This window comes from Balaenoptera musculus, chromosome 6 (assembly GCF_009873245.2).
Source record: "Balaenoptera musculus isolate JJ_BM4_2016_0621 chromosome 6, mBalMus1.pri.v3, whole genome shotgun sequence".
Lineage (NCBI taxonomy): Eukaryota > Metazoa > Chordata > Mammalia > Artiodactyla > Balaenopteridae > Balaenoptera > Balaenoptera musculus.
The window spans coordinates 79,458,981-79,477,561 of NC_045790.1; the positions used below are offsets into that span (position 1 = coordinate 79,458,981).

Below are 18,581 nucleotides of genomic sequence, written 5' to 3' on the forward strand. Positions count from 1 at the left end.
AATGGGGCAGTGCCGCTGACAGCAGCTCCTTTGCTCTGTGGGGAGTAAGGGCCAGATGTCCCCCCAGCCCTGCCAGGCTTCTCTGCTTCACACAGCCTGTTCACAACCCCTCCTCAGTAGGCCCAGTGCCCCACCCCTCTGGCTCATTCAGGGGTCCTTCCAACTCCACTCTTCCCCTGAGGCATCCTCCCCACCTTCTCCACTTTGGAAAACCACCACCACCATCCCCAACACCCAAGAAAGGCTTAAAGGGCCCCGTGATGCTGGTAACATCAGTTTTATTCGGTGGCAACTGTAGCCTGGCTGGGGGCAGGGCCAGCCCTCACAGGTTGTTGAGCTCCAGCAGGGTCTGGTCGAGGGTCTGGTGGATCTCCACGTTCTCCTCCTTGGCACTGGCCAAGGTCTCTGTGAGGGGAAGCAACCCGTGAGGTGGGGCGGGGAGAAACATGGGGAGGCATGGACAGGGGATGTGACAAATAGACACGGAGTGGGTTGGAGACACAGGAAGACCCAAACATTCAGGGATCTGAGGACCCTGTAGGTGGGACAAATGGATGGACTGAACAAGGCAGACAGGGACGCCTCACTCAAGGCTTCAGGGCCAAGGAGGTGGGATGGGAAGGCCTGAGTCATAAACTAATTTACCCTCCTTCTTTAAAAGGTTGAAGAGAGTTGGAAGCAGGAGGAAAGACAAAGACTGAGCCAGGAAAGGGAGTGTCAGACAGACAGACAGACAGACTCGAGGCAGAAAACAGACCTGCAGCGAAAGCCCCATGGTGCTGCCATCCAGTGTCTTTCCAAACTTCATCCCAGACCATTCACAACCTTCTCGCCCCTCCCCTGCACCTCACCATTCCACTTCCCTTCCAGTCATTCTTTTAGATCCTGGAATCACAGCTTGAACGCTCCAAGGGCAGTGACATGCCTGGGTCTGTAGAAGGGCGTGTGTCTCAGAGGCACCAGAGGGCCCGTGGTTGACTGACGTGGTCATACGTGCCCACATGCAGCAGTGAGAGTCATGCAGAGGGGGTTCCGGTGTGGGCCACAGTGTTTTGTGGGTGAGCTCAGTAGGGGAGGAGGGTCACAAGATCAGGGGTGCCCGTAGGAGCCAGGGTCTCAGCAGTGAACCAGTGCTCTGTGGGGGTGATGGAAGTGCTCTCTGGAGGGCAGGAAAACAGCGTGGAGACCAAGTTGAGTTTATTAAGCAGCAGAGAGCGGGAGAGGCTGGCGGGTAGAGGAAGGAGTGGATGGATATAGAAGGATGAAGCAAATGCCAGGGTGGGCAGCAGCTGTGACAGGGGCTCTCCTAGGCTGCGTCCAGCCTGGCTGTGCAATGTTGGCAATTTCTGCTCCTCCTGCTTGCCCCCCTCCCCATACAGAGAATGGAAAGGAGAAGAGAGAAGGGGCCACGGGCCACACTGGTGAGAGGCTCAGAGGGAGGTGATGTCGTTGAGTGCGTTGTCCAGCTCCTCGCTGATGGCCTTGTACTTCATCTTCTGTGCATAGACTTCGTCTGGGGGGTCCAGGGGAGGGGGGCCAGGTGGGAGTGTGGGGAGAGGGAATGGAGGGAAAGAGGAATGGAAGGAGAGAGGGTAATGGAAAGAGAGAACAAGAATCAGAGAGAGGTGGACGAAGATGGAGTGAGAGAGACAGGCCAGAGAACAGGCTGGACAGCTGTCAGGGCCCCCTCCTCCCCTCTCTGTACCCCTATGTCTTTTGCTCTTCTCTGTACCCCAAACTGGTGCTTCCCCCCAGGAGCTCCTGCTTCCCCCAGGGGCCTGGGGGCACAGTCCTTTGCATAAGCAGGAGTGCTTGCTTCAAGGGGAGGGCGCTCAAGCCAGAAGGTTCTAAAGTCCTAAAGTTGGAGAGAAAACTGAGGCTTGCCTGAGAAGGCTGGAAGCAAGAGAAGAGGGAGTTATGAAAGTGAAGTAAAAAGGAAAGACAGTTTTAGGCACAGTGTTGTCGGTAACAGTGAGAAGTAGCTACAGACTAGCAAATGCCTGGATGTTTGTTTTCACCAAATCTAGCTTCAAAAAGTATTTTCCATTAATGTTATCATGAAAACCTAGATATTAAACCAAACAGCTCTCTATTTAATGAAGAAGTTGCTGCACTTGGAAACAGAATTGTCTAGATCAGTGCTACTCAGTGTGGTGTGAGGACCAGCAGCCATCAGCGTTACCAGGGAGCTTGTTAGACACAGACTCAGCCCGAAGTCAGCAGTCACTTCAGAGGAGGACCCAGGAATCTGTGTTTTAAAAACTCTGAGGGGACTTTCATGCTCGCTCAAGTTTGAGAAGCACTGGAGTTGACGGGGCTACGTCTACTTGGATGGGAGGCACAGACCGCCAGAGTCCGTGGAGTCCTAGGTGGTCCAACCCTAATTTACCACTGGCAAGTATCATGGGATGGGAAGATAAGTCATGGGGAGTATGGACCTATTTTCAAAGGTTCCGGGGTACAGAGGAATATCCCTTTTACCTTCCAGGTCGTCAATGGTTTTCTCCAACTTTGCCACCGACCTTTCGGCAAACTCCGCTCGGGTCTCAGCCTGGGCATAAAGGCAAGATGGGGAAAATGACAAGAGCTTAGGCCATCCCAGACACTATCAACCTTCTCTTCCATCCCTGTCCCCAAATCCCCTGCCACAGGAGGTCTCTGGCGGGTACTGGGGGGCTTGAGGGGGGTTTGGACTGGAAGGACTCTCACCTCCTTTAGCTTCTCCTCCAGCACTTTGATCTCCTCTTCATATTTATCTTCTTTGCTGGAATACTTTTAGGGACAGACACATGCCATCAGTTCATCGCCTCCACAAGTCCTTCATTTCTCCACGGAGCCCCACAGGCTACTCCTGATTTTGTCTCCATCAAACATCCGGCCCTGCCCTGCCTGGGCCCATCGCCTCCCTCCCCTGAAGGACCCCATCCTCACTGCCCCTCTATCCCCCTCTACCTTGTCCGCTTGGGCTTCCAGGGATTTCAAGTTGTTGGTAACAATTTTCAGCTCCTCCTCTAGGTCCCCACATTTACTGCAGGGGGTGTGTGGCAGGGTGGGGTGTGAGGGCACAGTGGGGGAGACAGCGGAGATGGCACAGTGGGGGAGGGGTGGAGGAGAGAAGAGAAGAGCAAAGTTGTGAGAGTGACAGCAGGCAGAGTTTAGGAGCCCCAGGCCCTTCCCGACCCCCAGCAGGTGAGAGAGAGCAGCCTGAGATGGAGGGGAAGGTGAGCCTAGAGAAGGTGCCATTGCCCAGAAAGGTCCAGAGAGGTGACTACCTCCTCCTCTGAGGCCGTCAGGGACTTGAGGGCCTGGTCCATGGTTCGCAGTTCCTCCTCCAGCTGCCTGGCTCGGCTGGGGGCAGCAGGTAGGGGTCAGAGGCAGGACCTGTCCCTGTGGTCCCACGCCTGGGAAACTGCCTCCCCACTGTGCAGACTGCCCCAGAGCCATGGGCTCAAGCCGAGTTTCACTTGCCACCCTGCGGTGTCCTTACCTCTCAGCCACCTCAGCTCTCTCTTCTGAGCGCTCCAGCTCTCCTTCCAGGATCACTAGCTTCCTGGCCACCTGTGGGGATGGGGAAGAGAGGAGGAGGAGATCCATGGTGAATGACCGGGGGTGTCTGGGACTTGGGAGTGAGAAGGAAGTGGGGCAGGGCTGTCACCTCCTCATATTTGCGGTCTGAATCTTCAGCGATGTGCTTGGCCTCCTTCAGCTGCATCTCCTGCAGCTCCATCTTTTCCTCATCCTTCATAGCTCGGTTTTCGATGACCTTCATTCCTCTGAGAGGCAGGGAGAGGGGTAGGGGTCGGGTTAGGACCAGCAGAGACAGGCTCCCAGCCCCCTCCCCGGTCCACCCTCTGAGGAACCCCCTGCCCACCTCTCACTCTCATCAGCTGCCTTCTCAGCCTCCTCCAGCTTTTGCAGGGCTGTAGCCAGGCGCTCCTGCGCCCGGTCCAACTCCTCCTCTACCAGCTGAATGCGGCGGTTCAGGGAGGCCACATCTGCCTCAGCCTGTGAGTCAAAGGTCAGAGGTCAGAAAGGCTTTGTCTGCCTTGAGGATCAGAGAGGCTTCAGAGGATGGTTAAGATTCTTGTCAGAACGAACCTAGGCTTCCTGGCCTCCAGACTTTCAACCTATTTTTTTTCCCCCAAACCAACCATCTTCTGTGCAGACTCTGTGCTCCAGCCCAAAACATGCCCTCCTGGACAAGCTCCACTCCCCTGCTACAGGGCCTCTTCTAGCACGGTGCATAATCTCCAATGGTTATCTGCACACAAATCCCTCCATCCCTCCTGAGAGCCCTCCAACTGCTGGGACCAGGTCTGAGGCAGCCCTGACTCCTCCTCAGCAGAGCCTGGCCCAAGCAAGGGGTGGGGAAGAATCAGGCCAACCAGACTGCAGTGCTGCTAAAAACCGCCAATCACAGAATCAAGCTCTGTGATGTCAGTCGCTGCCAGGCAGACTCCTAGCGGGAGGCTCTGGAGGCAAGCCAGGCCTATTTAGGACTCCCTAGGCTGTACCAAGGGGCTCCCTGCCAATGCCCAAGGCAAGTGGGGTCGGTGCAAGGGCAGTGTGAGTGGCAGATCACACTGACCCTGCAGCCACCGATCCTGCAGTACAGAGGCAAAATCATGGTGGTTTTGGAGAACGTGCACAGAAACAGACGATACCTTGAGAAAGAGGACAGAGCAAGAAGGGCCCCAATAAAGGAAAATGAGAGAAGTAGTGCAACTTTGTGTTAAGAGCGTCAGCTCTGAGTGACACTGTTGTCTTTGAGCTACTTGTGTGACCTTGGGTAACTTATTTAGTCTCTCTAAGCCTCAGTTTCCTCCTTTTTAAATTGGAGTTGACAATAGCAGTTCCTACTCTGTAGGCTGTTCTGAGATAATGCAGTGCTTCTAATGCTGGATTAATAACAGGATCATCTGGGAGGTGTATAAAAAATACCAGGTTCTCTAGCTCCATGCTGGAGCCACTGAACTGAGATCTCCAGGGCAGGGGCTTGGAAATCTTTCCATCTTTTTTTTTTTTTTTAAAGCTTCCAAGGGATTCTGATGATAAGCAATCTTGGGAAATAGTAAAATAATATGCAGAAAGCAACTGAATGTGTGCCTGCAGAGTCCACACCCCATAACGTTAGGTTATCCCTTGTCTCTCCCTCAAGGACAAAACACAGAAACCCCGAGATTTAGGATTGGAAAGGAGAAAGGACCAGTGTAGGGGAAGAAGAGAGTGAGAGGGAAGAGATGGGTGGCAGCACTGGGGGTAGAGGGAGTAGAAAGCAGGTCCTGAGTGATAGTGTAGGGCAGGGGAAACAACACCATATATAGAAAGTAGTTGCAGCTTATCCTCCAGGTGCTGAAGGCCACCTAGAGTGACAAGAGCCCATCCTGGGCACAGGGCCATATGACTCAGTGTGGAAGGATTCTGGGACAGCACTGGGGTTGGGAAGAATGACTCTGGGGGATACTGGAGGTCTATTCTAGAGAGAGATGAGACTCTGTAAAAGGGAAACTCGTCATGGTAGTGGGGTGACAAATGACTTTGGAGAATCTGGGAAGTCCTGGGGCCCGCATCACAGGAATGACTTCTGCCATTTTCTGCTTCTCAAGTTCTTCCCAGTTACGGATGCTGCCCTCTAACCGCAGGACAGGCAGTGCCATCCCCACTGCACAAATGAGAAGCAAGAGAGAAAGGAGAAACTGAGGCACCGTGTAAGTTAAGTGCTGTGTTCACGGTCACACAATGTTTGGGCACCGTTTCCTATCTTCTACTGGTGCTGCTGCCCTGCTTCCCCAGCTCTGTCCCTGTCTTCCCCTCCTCCCTCCAGCCCCCACCTAGCTCCTTGGGTTTCCAGTCCTTACTCCAGCTGCACTGGGCCTCAGTTATTTATAGAGTGTCAGATGCCCAGGGTCGTCTTCACTAGCAGCTGCAGGTCAGTTCCCTCCCAAGTGCCAGGTCTGGTGAAGAACCAAAACCTAAGGCTGGAGGTCAGAGAAACCAACCTTGGGGCTAGGGGGGATGGGGAACAAGGATAATGGTCAATACGAACAGTAATCTCATCTCTGATCTCGGATGTTCAGACCGTGCGTATGTGAATCCCCCCATCCACCCAACCGCAGGCTCATCTTAAACTTAATCCTGGGTGGAAGGAAAACGGGGAGCATGAGGCAGAGAAAGTACCATGTCCAAAGTCTGATGGCCGTTCTCCTACCTCGGGGGGGGGCGGTGGTTTGGGAATGGCAGGAGGTGGAGAAGTCTGGTTAGGGGTGGGGGGTGGGCAGAGAAATGTCCGAGTGAGCGGAACTTGCCAAGGTGGCTGCCGTGGCGTTTGTGGCTCTGTCCCTCTGCCCCGTGGCCTGCCATGGTCTCGAGGCCGAGAGCTTAATGAGGGTAAGCGAGGGACCGACAGAACCTGAGCTGGCGCTCCAGTGCATAGCAGGGCCGCTGGAGCCAGAAGTCAAGGCCAGGGAATTTCTAATGGCCCCCTGGGGCTGTAGGTCAAGTCAGGGCCCCTCTTTGAACTCCTCTCCCCTCCGCCTGCCCAACGGCGCCTACAGCCACAACCCGCACCCCAAAAAGGTAGCTGCAGGCTCCTCTCCATTTTCAGCTGGAGGATTAGTTGAGATGGATGGTAAATTCTTGTACCACCCACCCCCACGGTGACTCATTGCTTGGTCACTGTACACGCTAAGAGCTGGAACCAAACGGAATTACAACACTGTGTCCTCTGGGGGAAGTGGGAAGTGGTTTTGATTTACCCACTGTCTTGGATTATTTGTGCCAGCTTTTGCCCTAGCCTGGGTTCCTGCGAGGAAACGGTTTCTGTCCTGGTGCTGAAGGTCCCCTCCATCCCCATGTCTGGGACCCCTCCCAGTGCACTAACTCTCCCACCGTCCCCCAGGTCCACACTCACATCGGTGGCTTTCTTCTCAGCCTGCTCCAGTTTCTCCTGGGCATCCTTCACTGATTCAGAATACTTTTCCACCTCGTCCTCCGTCCCTTTCAGCTTCTTCTGGAGGGCCTGCTGCTCCTCCTCCAGCTGGGAGAGAAAGGCCTCAGTCAGCCAGGCCCAGGCCCAGGAAGGAGGCAGGGGTGCGTGTGAGGGGGTACTAAGAGATATGTAGAGGCTGTCAGGGAGGAAGAGGGATAGCAGAGGAGGGACAGTGCAGCCAGGGGTGTCGTAGGGACCTGGCAGGAGTGGAGAGAGAGCTTCCAACCCCAAGGAGCAAGGGCCATCATGGCTCTGCAAGGGCAGGAGTGGAAAGGGGGGGACCCGGGCTCCCCAGGCTATGGTGGGTGAGATGAAGCGTGGCTCTGGCTAGGGCCCTGGGGGGTACTGTGAAGGCCCAGCAGCCCTCACACTGGACAGTAGAGAGCCTTGGACATCAGGCCAGAGGCTGAGGGGGCACCGGGCAGGGCCTACCCCACCCTCATCGTGGGGTGGCGGCGGGGGTTGCGCCGGGCCTGGGGCCCCCACCTGCTTGCAGCGGTCCTCAGCTTGCTTCTTGTCGGCCTCGGCCTGCTCAGCGCGGTCGATGGCATTCTCCTTGTCCAGCTTTAGCATCTGCATCTTCTTCTTGATGGCGTCCATGGTTGCGGTGGGAGACCGGCCGGCCGGCGGGCTGTGTGGTGGACCGGGCTGACTGGGCTGGCTGCGCGGATGGTCGCACGGGTGGCGGGCGAGGAGGACCAACCGGGACTGGGATGTCCCAGCCGCGCGGGCGCCTAAAAGGCGGGGAGGGACCGGGCGGAGCCGGGGGCCAGGACCCTCCCCCACCGCAGCCCAAACCTTGTAGGGGCAGAAGCACTGCAGGGTCGGGGGGCGCGGCCACCCCCTGCGCCCACCCCCTCGGGACCGCCCCCTCGGGGCTCCGCCTCTCCCCCTCCCTTCCCCCCCTCCCACCCCTCCTCCCCCCGGCCGTCGGAAGGGAAAGTAGATGGAGAGTCTGCCGAAAGAAAAAACCGTAGCGTTACAGAGGAGAGGGGACCCTGGGGCTGGGGGCTCCGCGCTTCTTCTGAGTGACAGCCCGGCCCAGTGGCAGCTGCGGCTGGGGGCCCTGGGGCTATTTCGGGGTTTGAGCTCACAGCAGCTGCCCGGGCGCAAGGACCGGAGTGTCCCCCCCCTCAGCTGCAGCAGCCGCTGCGCTTAATTTAGAAGTTTCATGCAAATCCCCTCGGATTAAATGTCTCTTGGAAGGCGGGGCTCCTCCGCCTTTCGAGTGCCTCAGTTTACCCTGAGTCCCAGACTCTGGGTTTGCGTTACCGACGTGGCAGTGATAGCGGAGAGTCTCTCTAGGGACTTGGGGAAACTGAGTCAGGAGGGGAGCCCAGAGTGCGGGGCGAGGCCCTGCTGGCTGCCCCCGAGGGCGGGCCTGACCTCTCTTCCCCCTTCCACCCCCTTCCAGCCCCTGCCTCTGGAGCCAGGGCCCCTCCTCCATGGTCTCTGGGCCTCGGAACCCAGCTCCGTGCCCCGCCTGCCCCACCCCCACGTGCCCCGCATATTTTCCACGCGGCTTCTGCCGGGCAGGACGCGGCGCGCTCCCCTCCGCCGAGTCCATCCCCTCCCGGGACGCGTCCCTCTGCGTCCCTTCCTTGCCCCCCTCCGGGCTCCACCGGCTCCACCGCCCCTCCACTCACCCCCACCCACCCCCGCGCTCGCCTAACCTCCCCGCGCGCCCTCCCTTCTCCTCCCCTTCTCCCGGCGGACTCTCCTCTCTTCCCTTGTGAGCCAGCTTTACGCTGAAATTTCTTTTCTGCCCTTTTTTGGGATGTTTCCCGTGGGGAGGCGGGGCCGGGCTGGGGCGAGGAAGGCAGGGTCGAGGGTAAGAGTTACTGAGCTGCTGGGCGTCAGGAGCTGGGGGTGAGGTGTCCCCTCGGACCGAGGCCGCCAGAAAGAGCTCCGGGAGCCGGGGCCTAGGGTCGGGAAATCAGAGGCACGGGCGGGCGCCAGGCTGTTTTCGTTTTTCTCGGGGTGGGGTGGGGGGAGAGGAAGTGGAGAGCTGCCTTGGAAGGGGGGAAAGGGGAGACCAGGCGGAGGAAGCCTTGCTCCCCAGGGGCAGAGGGGCGGGAGGCCTGGCTTTCGCTGGCGGCGCGGGAACCGTGGGAACCCTGGGTCCCGGGCCGGGCGAGGTGGGGGCGGGGAGGGAGGGGCTCTGAAATGTATTTAGATCTGCTTAGGCGACTGCTGCTACACATGGAACAAAACTGATCTCGCGGTGTTCACTCCGTCTCCTTGTTTCCCCAAACTCTTGAGAGTCGCTTCCATCCACCCTGTAGCCAGTGCCAGACCCCTGGCGGGTAATCAAGAGCTCCCCTGTCCCTCACTTCCCACATCATCCACTTAATCCTGTAGGTTCTACTTCCTACAAATGAGGTTCCTCCTCAGAAGTCTCTGGGGTTGCCTTGGGCAGCTCCTTATATTACCTCCTCCCTGTGTCTGTTGTGGTCTTACTCCTGGTTCCCCAGCTCTCCTCGACATTGTTACACAAAAGTCTTTTTTTAAAGTTGGTGCAAGTAGGACCCTAAAATACTCCAAAACCCCTCCCTTCGCCCTCCCTCTTTTGATGGGAAAAATCCACATCTCTTAATATGGTATATAAGGCCCTTTGTTTTGGCTCCTGCCCACTTCTCTAGCTCTACCTCCTTTCATTTCCAACCTCACCCCCAGTACACAGACTTGTACTTCTGTGCAGCATTCATACTGAGCTAAGTGCAGGAGCTGGAAATCACCATACTTTTCTTGAAGCTTCCACCTTTTATGCATTCTGTTCTCTCTCCCTAAAATGCTCTTCCCTTGCCTGATTCCTGGTGGCTGTAAAGACAGACCAAGTGGCAGCTTTTCTGGGAAGCCTTCCCTAGCCACTTGTCCTGACCACCCTCTCCACCTAACAGGTGCATGTTTTTGGTGAAGGCTCCTGACTGACATTCTCATAGTCCCTGTTATAACTGTCCTTGTACCTGTTTGCCTCCTTCACTGGTCTCCAGAACAGGGACTGTCTTTTTCAATTCTGAATCCCCAGTGTAGCATAGCATCAGGCATAGAGTTGACACTTGGTAAACATTTGCCGGGTGAATTTTTTGTGCACCAGGTTCAGAATTCACAAAGATACTATGTGGATCTAGGGGAACTCATGGTCTAGTGGGCCAATTCTCAAACTTTTTCATCTTAGAACCTCATACACTCTTAAAAATTGAGAGTGGCGTTTGAAGATCCAAAAAGCTTTTGTTGGAGTGGGTTATATCTATCGATACTTACCATATTAAAATGGAAACTAAGAAAAAATTTCAATATTTATGAATTCATTAAAAGTAACAGAAACAAACCCATTACACATTACCATGTTAACATACTTTTAATGAAAAATAACTATATTCACCTCCCCAAATTAGTGAGAGCATGGCAGTTATTTTACATTTTTGCAAATCTCTTTAATATCTGGCTTAATAGAGGACAACTGGATTCTCAAAATCTACTTGAGCTTTCTATCTGTTGCTATGTGTTGGTTGTTTAAAGTACTGTATAGGAAGAGAATCTAGTCTCACACAGATACGTAGTTGGAAAAGAGAATAGTATATAGCTGACCCTTGAACAAGACAGGGGTCTGTGAAGTTGAAAATCCGTAACTTAAAACCCTCTGTATGCTCGGTTCCTCCGTATTCATGATTCTGCAACCCTGGATTCAACCAACCACAGATCACGTAGTACTGTAGTAAACTAGTCCACATATAAGTGGACTAGTGCTGTTCAAACCCATGTTGTTCGAGGGTCATTGGTATTTGTAGCCTTTTTGGGTGATCCTGGATATTCTTCTTTGATGCTATATCAACACTTGACAGATGGTATGCTCTTAAGGGTTAGTTGCAATGAGGAACCTGAAACCATATCAATAACCTTTTTGTACAATGTTTCATTGTAACCAATTAGTCTGTATTGCACTTTGGTTGGATCTTTTACCCAGGGATAATTTTGTAACATCAAGCATTGGTCATTTGGAAAATGATTCACTGAGCTATGCAGATGTTTCAAATGTCAATACATTTCACTATATATTATTTAAAAAATCATGATGGTTTCAACAGACAAGTTTAAGTGTGGGGAAGCTGTAAAGCTCATGGCAGAAACAAGTTTTCTAAAATTCTAGTTTTCACTTGAAAGCTTGAATTGTATCATTGGCAACAAGTACCGTCAGGTTTTTCCCTGAAGTGACACACTCTGTTTTGTTTCGTTTTTCGAGAAAAGATCTCCCAGATACCCAAGTCTGATAACCATGGTTTGTCTGTCAGTCATTCCTGCAGGTAAATGTGGTGCTCCATGAAAAAAGCAGCTAGTTCAGCTCACAACTCAAAGAATTGTCTAGGTGCTTTCCTTGAGACACCACCATACTTCGGTATGCAGCAGAAGTGCTCTATGCATACTTCCCAGTTCATCACACAGAATATTGAAAAGACTTGTTACTAAAGGACTAAGATTTAATAAAATTAATATTTTTTTACTGCCTCATCAAGGACATTCTTAAGTAAGAAGACAGCACTTATTTCTTAAATTGCTAGTGCATGGTGGTGAAGACTACAATGACTATTTGTAGTACAGTTTGGGCTACTGCCTTGATTTGTACTAAGGCAGTTTACCCACCAATGTTCTTGCACCATCAGTGCAGATGTTGACACTGTGAAAAAGGAAAATAATGTCTTAGTATTATTATGAAAATAATCTTGACCTTATGGACCCCTGAAAGGGTCTTGGGAACCTCTAGGGGCTGGAGGGCTAACCACATTTTAAGAACTGCTGGTCTAATGGGTATTCAAGTCTCTCCCCAGAAGGCTCCCTGAGGCATCACTAGTGAGAGGTACGTGATTGGTCACAGTTCCTGAGGATATGGCAGGGAAGTGGTAGCAGGAGTCAGCAGCTGTCCTGGGCTCATAGCTGGAGGAGTTCAAACAGTCTGGACTACCACTTGTTGGGGAAGTTGTAAAAGGGATTTGATCTCTAAGGTCCTCAACGATGCTAGGACATTGAATCTGGGGTTAGGGGGCCACAGCAGTACGTATTGCAGTTGCCAGTCTGTGTCAGAGAGGTGATAATACATCTCTGTTTTCCAGTGCTTAGCATGGGCATGGCTTAGTAAATATTGAATGAATTAATCACAGGCGACAGGAGTGATGGTAGGAAGTTGGCACCTCCCCTAATGGGCAGCCCTGGGAAGGACAAACTCATTCTGTCTACTTTAAACTTACTCTAATGGGATAGGGGTAGAAGATGTCATGGCTTCAAGGAGGTGACAGGAGGTGACAAGAGTAGCAGCAGATGGGCAGTAATTGTGTTCTGCTTGGACGGAGAAGCAAGGAAATAACACTGGGCAGCAAGGCTGGTTAAAGAATCATGCATGAAAATAGCGGCAGATCTGAGAGGACTGCCAGGTGGTCCATGCAGCGTGGGCAGCGTGGGCGGATGTGGAAGCACACAGCACCCACCTCCCTGACCGCTTCCCTCCACTCAGCCTACAGGTTAGCAGGGCAGCTGGAACAGGGCTGCCAGCACCCGCCTGGCCACTAGGGGAGCTCTGGTCTCTGATTACGCGGCCTCACACTTGGGTCTGGCTTTATCAGTTACTTTTCTTCTAGCGCTATTCTAGGCAGCAGAGGCCTGGGAGGGCCTGGAAGTGCCCAACCCGGTCAACAGTTGAGCCTACCTGAGGCAGCCTCAGGTTGGATTTTTTGCTTGTTAACTGCCTCAACCAAATCTGTGGCCACAGTTCTCTTAGGCCCAGACACTTGTATCCATAGGCTTACTGTTTTCAGCAAAGCTGCTTTTTGAAAATTCGGATTTGGCTAGGGACTGGATTTGTTCACATACTCTGAGCAGTGATGAAGCACAGAGCGTCCCTTGCAGCCACAAAGAGCAGCGGCAGCTGCTGTCCCAGCAACAGAAGAATGACACTTGGTGAGGCGCAGGCGCTGGCCAGTGAGCTAGGGGACAACAGGAGTGCGACTCCTCGGGGACAGCTTCCTGACTAGGATGACTTCAGGGATCTGCGTGCAAGTAGGAGGAAGGGGCCTCGGGGCAGACTGCCGGTCTGCCCCCACTCCATTTCTGAGACAGATCAAGTGGGTACAGAACTGAATCCCACTCTCTCTGCCCTGCCCTGGGGGAACCTCCTCATGAAGCCAGGCAGAGGCTGCAGGCAGAATCACCTTTATTGGAGCATGACCTGTTGGGGGCTTGCACCCTCACGGCCCCCACAGGTAGCTGTGGGTGGGGCTCGCCAGTATCAAAAAGGAGGAGAAGAGCGGAGGCTGTGGGGACTGGCTGGAAGCTGCTGGCGGGGTGCAGCGGGCTGGGGCCCTGGCAGGTTCAGAATGAGGTACAGCAGCGTTAATAATACTCTCGGAGCGTTAATACTCTGGGGAGGGGCAGGCACTTAGGGGGCCCTAGGGCATGAAGGCACTTGGATCCGGGAAGGGACAGGGGATGTGCAGTGGGACTGGGCAGGGCCAGGCCCGGGGTTTGGCAGGCACTTCGGGCAGTGCTGGGGTGGCAGGCTGGGCCCGATAGCCCAGAAGGCTTTGGTGGTGGCAGGCACAGTCTCTGGGCTAGGTCTGCGTCGAACAGAAGCGGCCGCCCTAGTGCTCATCTCGAAGCTCTGAAGGCAGGAACTTGTACTGCTGTTGCCGGATCTGTGCCAGCTTCTTCCGCGCCTCTTCCAGCTCTCGTTCCTTCCGAAGCATCTCTTCCTGGGCGGCAATGATCTGAGGGATGGAGATCAGGGACTCGGGTCAGTGCGTGTGTGCGTTAGGGTTTAGGGTAGTTGGGACCGGCACGGGCACTGGGACCGCCCTGCTGACAGTGTCCCTCAGAGTGTCTGGGACAGAGCTTACCTGGGCAATGCCCCCGACCATCTTCTCCTTCACCACCACTGTCTCGTTCTCCTGCTCTTCAAAGGCTGCAGCCTTCTGTGCCGCCTTCACCAGGTTATCCGAGGCTCGTTTCACTGCATTGCCGGCAGCCTGGGTAGAGAGAAGGCAGCATGAGTTGAGAACTCAGGTAGGGTCCCAGCTGAGAGAGTCCCTCAACTCCCTCACAGAAAGCATGCCTTGGGGGTGACAGTTTAAAGCAGCACAGCTCAAGGTACAATGGGATGGGTCAAGGTTCCTCACCTGAAGCCGTTTCATTGCCTCAGAGTCCTGGTCAGCCTTGACCTTGCAGGCCACGAGGAGCTGGGCTGTGGAGGCAGCGACCTGCTTGGCTGATGAGATGAGCTTCTCCTGGCTGGCGTGGCCTTGGACAGCTGCATTGGCTGCCTCACACAGATTGTTGGTGGCTGCAGCCACCATCCGCGCCTGAAACAGGGAGATTAGATTACAATATGCCTCTTGCCCTGGTCCATCCCCTCTCCAGCCTTCTCAAGTCTCTGAAGCTCAGAGGGACGTAGGGGGAGTTATACACTCACGGCAGAAATGAGGCCCTGGGACCACTGCCCATCATCCAGTGCATTGGCTGGAATGGCGCCCACCTGTGGAGGAAGGCGGGAGCCTGCTTGGACCTGTGCTCTCCGCAGGTCCTAAGAGCCCCCCGGCTACAACGCAGGCAGGTGTGGACGGCAAAGCTGCTGCTGTCCCCTTTCTGCTGGCTATCCGAGTCCTTACCTTCCCTTGGGCCACCAGTTCCCTCTGGGCAGCGGATGCAGCCTTCACCAGGGCACTGGTGGCTGCTGCGATGGACTTGGCAGCTTCCAGTATCTGCTCCTCGAAGTTCAAGGACTCGTCCGCCTCCTGCAAAGAACAGACGAAGGTTGCAGAGAGAGATGCAAAGTAAGAGGGGGCTGAAGGTGCAGATGTTCTGAGGGTAGGGAAGAGGGAGGGAGCAGGACTGACCTTGGGTTTGGCCCGGGGCTTCAGCTGCTCCAGCTTTTTGGCTGCAGCCTCAATGGCAGCCGCAGCTCCCAGGAGCTCATTCTCAGCAATGACTGTGGGGTCCTCTGGGTCCACCCATTCTGTTCCTGGTGGGACAAAGTGGGAAAGGAAGAGGCTAAGGCAGAGCAGGGAGGTCAGGAGCACTGGGCAGCACGGTTACTAGCACCGGGGCCTTGGCATCTGTGAGGACCATGGGCAGAGGCCAGCTCCGAGCAGACTACCGGAAGTAGAGGTCTCCCCGGGACAAGGGTCTCCCTTCCCTCCCTGCCCCTGGTCGCCCCTCACCCTTCATGGCCTCAGCAGCCTGGATGAGCTCAGTGACTGAACCAGCCACACGCTTTGAGTGCCCCGTCAACTGCTGCTTCAGTTCTGGGCTGGGCTTCTGCAAGGTCTGGGGAAGACGGGGGCAGGGAACATCAGATCTTAGCTTCTACCTTGACCTTTGAAAAAGGGCAGATCAAATCCCTCCCCACCCCGCCCCCATTCCTAGACCGCTCCACACCACAGCCTCAAACACCACACAGCCTATCCAGGTGGACTCCAGGCATCACACGGCACACGTGGTGAAGACAGTGGGGCTGTGTGTCACTCACCGGCTGACAAGGAACAAGGAGAATGATGAAATGAGAAGAAAGAAGAGATGATGAGGTAGAGGAGGAGAAGGTCAGGTGGGGAGAGAGGAGAAAACAAAAAGAGGAAGAGGTGAGTGGGAGAACCAAAGATGCTAAGACTGATGGGGCCCCAGTGGAAAGGAGACTTGGAAATAAGAACAGATTTGGGGAAGAGATGGTAGGGTTGGGGGGGAGATTGGAACAAAAAATTAGAGAGCGGGGTCTGAGGCCTGTGGGAAGGGAACTGTGTGTTCAGGGAGGCTGGTGTGAGGAGCAGACAACTCCCGCCTTACCAGCAGCACGTGGTCCAGCAGTTCCAGGTAGCCATTGGCACATTCCCGGCCATAGTGCAGGGCTCGAAGCCGCACATCAGGGGCCACTTCTGGGTGGTAGGCTGCTTCCTATACCACCGGGTAATATGTTAGCTTTAGGATCCTTTGGGAGCTCCCAGTCCCCCAAGTCCCTACAGTTTCTCCCTACCATGTTCTGCCCTAAAGCTGCCTCACTGCCTCAAACTTCTGCCTCACCACCAGGATGTCTACCTTGCAAGCCCGAAGCATATCTGCGATTGCACGGCGACTTAGATTGGCTGTGGCAATGACATCCTCCTGGCGACAGGAGTTCCCAGCGGCAACAGCCTTGGCTGTTGCCATGGTGATACCCTTGGTCATGCGGATGAAATCTTCTGGGGTAGAGGTCTTGGCAGGTGGCTCTGGGGAACAGAAGACCTGTTGGGGGTAGAACAAGAAGAAGAATTCCACAGTGAGTGAGGCTGTAAGATAGCGCAGCAGTCATGTGATTGGTTTATTCATCCATGTGTTCACTCAACAAGCATTCACTGAATATTTATCATAGGTCAAGTGCTTGGAGACTTTCACACATTCACAGCTAATATAATAGAAGGCAGCTGGTCGTCATTTCTGACTGAAGTGATCAGGGACAATTTATCTGTTTGAAATTAAAGAAGTACCTCTGAGCTGGGTTTTCATTCATAAACTAAAGAGAAGCCTTGACAGGGTGAGTGGTGAAGGTGGGCAAGGAGCTGGGTCTTAAGAAATATAGATAACAGGAGGGCATTTTAGGTAAGTGGTAGAGCATGAATAACCAGGACGTCAAGTGGGAGAGTATCAAGGAATGTTCTAGAATACACGGATGGAGGAGAAAAGATTGTTGGGGTCTTGAATATCAGAATAAGGAAGTTAGAATTTCACATAATATGTAAAAGTCATAAAAATATTTTGATGTATGTGTTCATCCAACAAATTACTAAAGATCAGCTAGGTGGCAGATTCTGTGTGAGGTGCTAGGAATGCAATGGGGGATAAGGTAGACAAGGTCCTTGTTCTCGTGGAGCTTACATTCTGGTTTTGGATACAGATTATACATAGGTAAACGAGCAGGGAAACTAGACTGTGAAGGAAAAAAAGAGGGTGCTGTGATGAGAAAGAAAAAGGAAGTCCTTTTTCAGAAAGGTGGTCAGGGAAGGCCTCAGAAGGAGGGGATGTTTAAGCTGAAGCCTAAAGGAGTAGAAGGAACCAGATGTTCAAAAAGCTGGAAGAGAGCAAGAGCAAGGGCCTGCAGTGGGTGGAGCTGAGAATGCAGGGGCCCTGGGGCCTGGGAGGCGATGGTAAGGAGAGTGGATTTTACCACAGATGCCAGGGCAGTCACTAAAGGGTTGTAAGCACTGAAGTGACATAACCTGATATATATTTTTAAAAGATTATTCTGGGAATTCCCTGGCGGTCCAGTGGTTAGGACTTGGCGCTTCCACTGCCGTGGCCCCAGGTTCAATCCCTGGTCGGGGAACTAAGATCCCACAAGCTGCACGGCACGGCCTAAAAAAAAAAAAAGATTATTCTGGCTACCGTGTAGAGAGGATGGACTGGAGTGGGTGAGTGGAGTGGGGAAGCAGGGAGATTAGACAAATGCTATCACATCAACACAGCTAAGGACCGATGATGGTTTGGACAAGGTGGTGGTAGCAGAGACGGGGCAAAGGGAAAATGAGATCTATCTGGAGGGAGCACTAAAAGAACTGCTGATGGGCTCAGATGTAGGGAACGAGAGAAAGATGTTAAAGCTGGGTTTCTGTCTTTAGGAAATGAGTTACTAAGAGGTGCCATTTACTGATATGGGAAAGATGAGGGAATGATCAGGTTTGGGAAGCAGAAAGTTAGGAATTTCAATTTAGCCATCTCTAAGGAGAGGTGAAAACAGAAGATGAGAAAGACAAATTTAGAAGTTAGAAAGATGAGGGACTTCCATGGTGGTCCAGTGGTTAAGAATCCGCCTTACAACGCAGGGGACGCGGGTTCGATCGCTGGTCAGGAAACTAAGATCCCACATGCTGTGGGGCAACTAAACCCGCGTGCCACAACTTACAGAGAGCCCATGTGCTCTAGAGCCCGCAACGAAAGATCCCGCATGCCTCAACTAAGACCCAACGCAGCCAAATAAATAGATAAATATTAAAAAAAAAAAAAAGCTTAGAAAGATGAGTAGGAAAGATGAAAGTGATAGAGACTGAAGGCAGGGACACCAGGTAGAAAACTGGCACAGCAGTCAAAGTGAGGGAGAACGCTGCCAGTGGGCCTGGAGAGGAGGGATGAAAGGAAAAGAGAACAGAGGAGGGTGGCTGGCAGGACCTGGCGATGGCCTGGATCTGGTGAGTAAGGCAGTGAAGTCAAAGATGACTGAGAGGGAACCTTCAGGACCGGGAGGCTGTTACCATCATTAGTGGGAAGCAGCACGTCAGGAAGAACAGCTGGTTGGGAGGCACTGCATCTCGGTGCTGATGTCAAACAGGCAGTTGAAAATAACTAAACTCAGAATTGGAATTCAACTTGTTAGAGAATGATAAAGAGAGTGGTTAAACTTGCCAAAGAAGAGGATAGAGTAAGAGGGCAATGTGTGCAGTTCTGGGAAGGCCTCTACGTTTACTAGGTTGAAGGTGATTCAATGACGACTATAGAAGAGACGTGGGAGGCAAGAGAAAAGCCAGTGTCAAGAAGGCCAAAGGAAGAAAGGCTTTCAAAGAGAGGCTTGCTAAGGGAGTCAACTGCT

At 53.5% G+C, this 18,581-nt stretch overlaps 2 protein-coding genes across 8 annotated transcripts in view; both read right to left on the reverse strand.

The window, feature by feature from the left end:
- Positions 1–258: 258 nt before the first annotated feature.
- On the reverse strand, positions 259–7,809 carry TPM2 (tropomyosin 2). Of its 4 annotated transcripts, none has more exons than XM_036856059.1 (9): positions 7,475–7,809; positions 6,911–7,036; positions 3,872–4,005; positions 3,656–3,773; positions 3,488–3,558; positions 3,273–3,348; positions 2,710–2,772; positions 2,482–2,551; positions 259–405 (listed from the first exon to the last, which is right to left on the reverse strand). In XM_036856059.1, the coding sequence occupies exons 1-9, from the start codon at positions 7,586–7,588 to the stop codon at positions 323–325; spliced, it is 855 nt and encodes a 284-aa protein (XP_036711954.1). In that variant the 5' UTR covers positions 7,589–7,809; the 3' UTR covers positions 259–322. The 4 variants fall into 4 exon arrangements, with proteins under 4 accessions (XP_036711954.1, XP_036711953.1, XP_036711952.1 ...); XM_036856058.1 differs by having other exon boundaries at positions 262–1,513; positions 7,475–7,773; XM_036856057.1 differs by lacking the exon at positions 3,273–3,348 and adding an exon at positions 2,953–3,028 and having other exon boundaries at positions 262–405; positions 7,475–7,772.
- Positions 7,810–13,173: 5,364 nt separating this feature from the next.
- The window catches only part of TLN1 (talin 1), a 31,976-nt gene continuing 26,568 nt past the window's right edge, over positions 13,174–18,581 (reverse strand). For 2 of the 4 annotated variants that reach the window (XM_036855044.1, XM_036855046.1), the window contains 10 exons: positions 16,061–16,246; positions 15,812–15,919; positions 15,501–15,503; positions 15,193–15,298; positions 14,869–14,993; positions 14,641–14,766; positions 14,445–14,507; positions 14,152–14,334; positions 13,873–14,001; positions 13,174–13,743 (listed from right to left, as the gene is read on the reverse strand). In XM_036855044.1, coding sequence (XP_036710939.1) covers positions 13,618–13,743; positions 13,873–14,001; positions 14,152–14,334; positions 14,445–14,507; positions 14,641–14,766; positions 14,869–14,993; positions 15,193–15,298; positions 15,501–15,503; positions 15,812–15,919; positions 16,061–16,246 — 1,155 coding nt within the window. In that variant the 3' untranslated portion in view covers positions 13,174–13,617. The remainder of the gene's footprint in view (positions 13,744–13,872; positions 14,002–14,151; positions 14,335–14,444; positions 14,508–14,640; positions 14,767–14,868; positions 14,994–15,192; positions 15,299–15,500; positions 15,504–15,811; positions 15,920–16,060; positions 16,247–18,581) is intronic. The other 2 variants (XM_036855047.1, XM_036855045.1) reach the window with 1 other exon arrangement.

Coding starts and splice junctions, on each gene's coding strand:
- TPM2 (XM_036856059.1), bottom strand. CDS start 7,588: ATGGACGCCATCAAGAAGAAGATGCAGATGCTAAAGCTGGACAAGGAG. Junction 2,552..2,709: donor TGGAGGAGAAGCTAAAGGAG/GTGAGAGTCCTT, acceptor CTTTATGCCCAG/GCTGAGACCCGAGCGGAGTT. Junction 406..2,481: donor AACCATTGACGACCTGGAAG/GTAAAAGGGATA, acceptor TTCCCCTCACAG/AGACCTTGGCCAGTGCCAAG.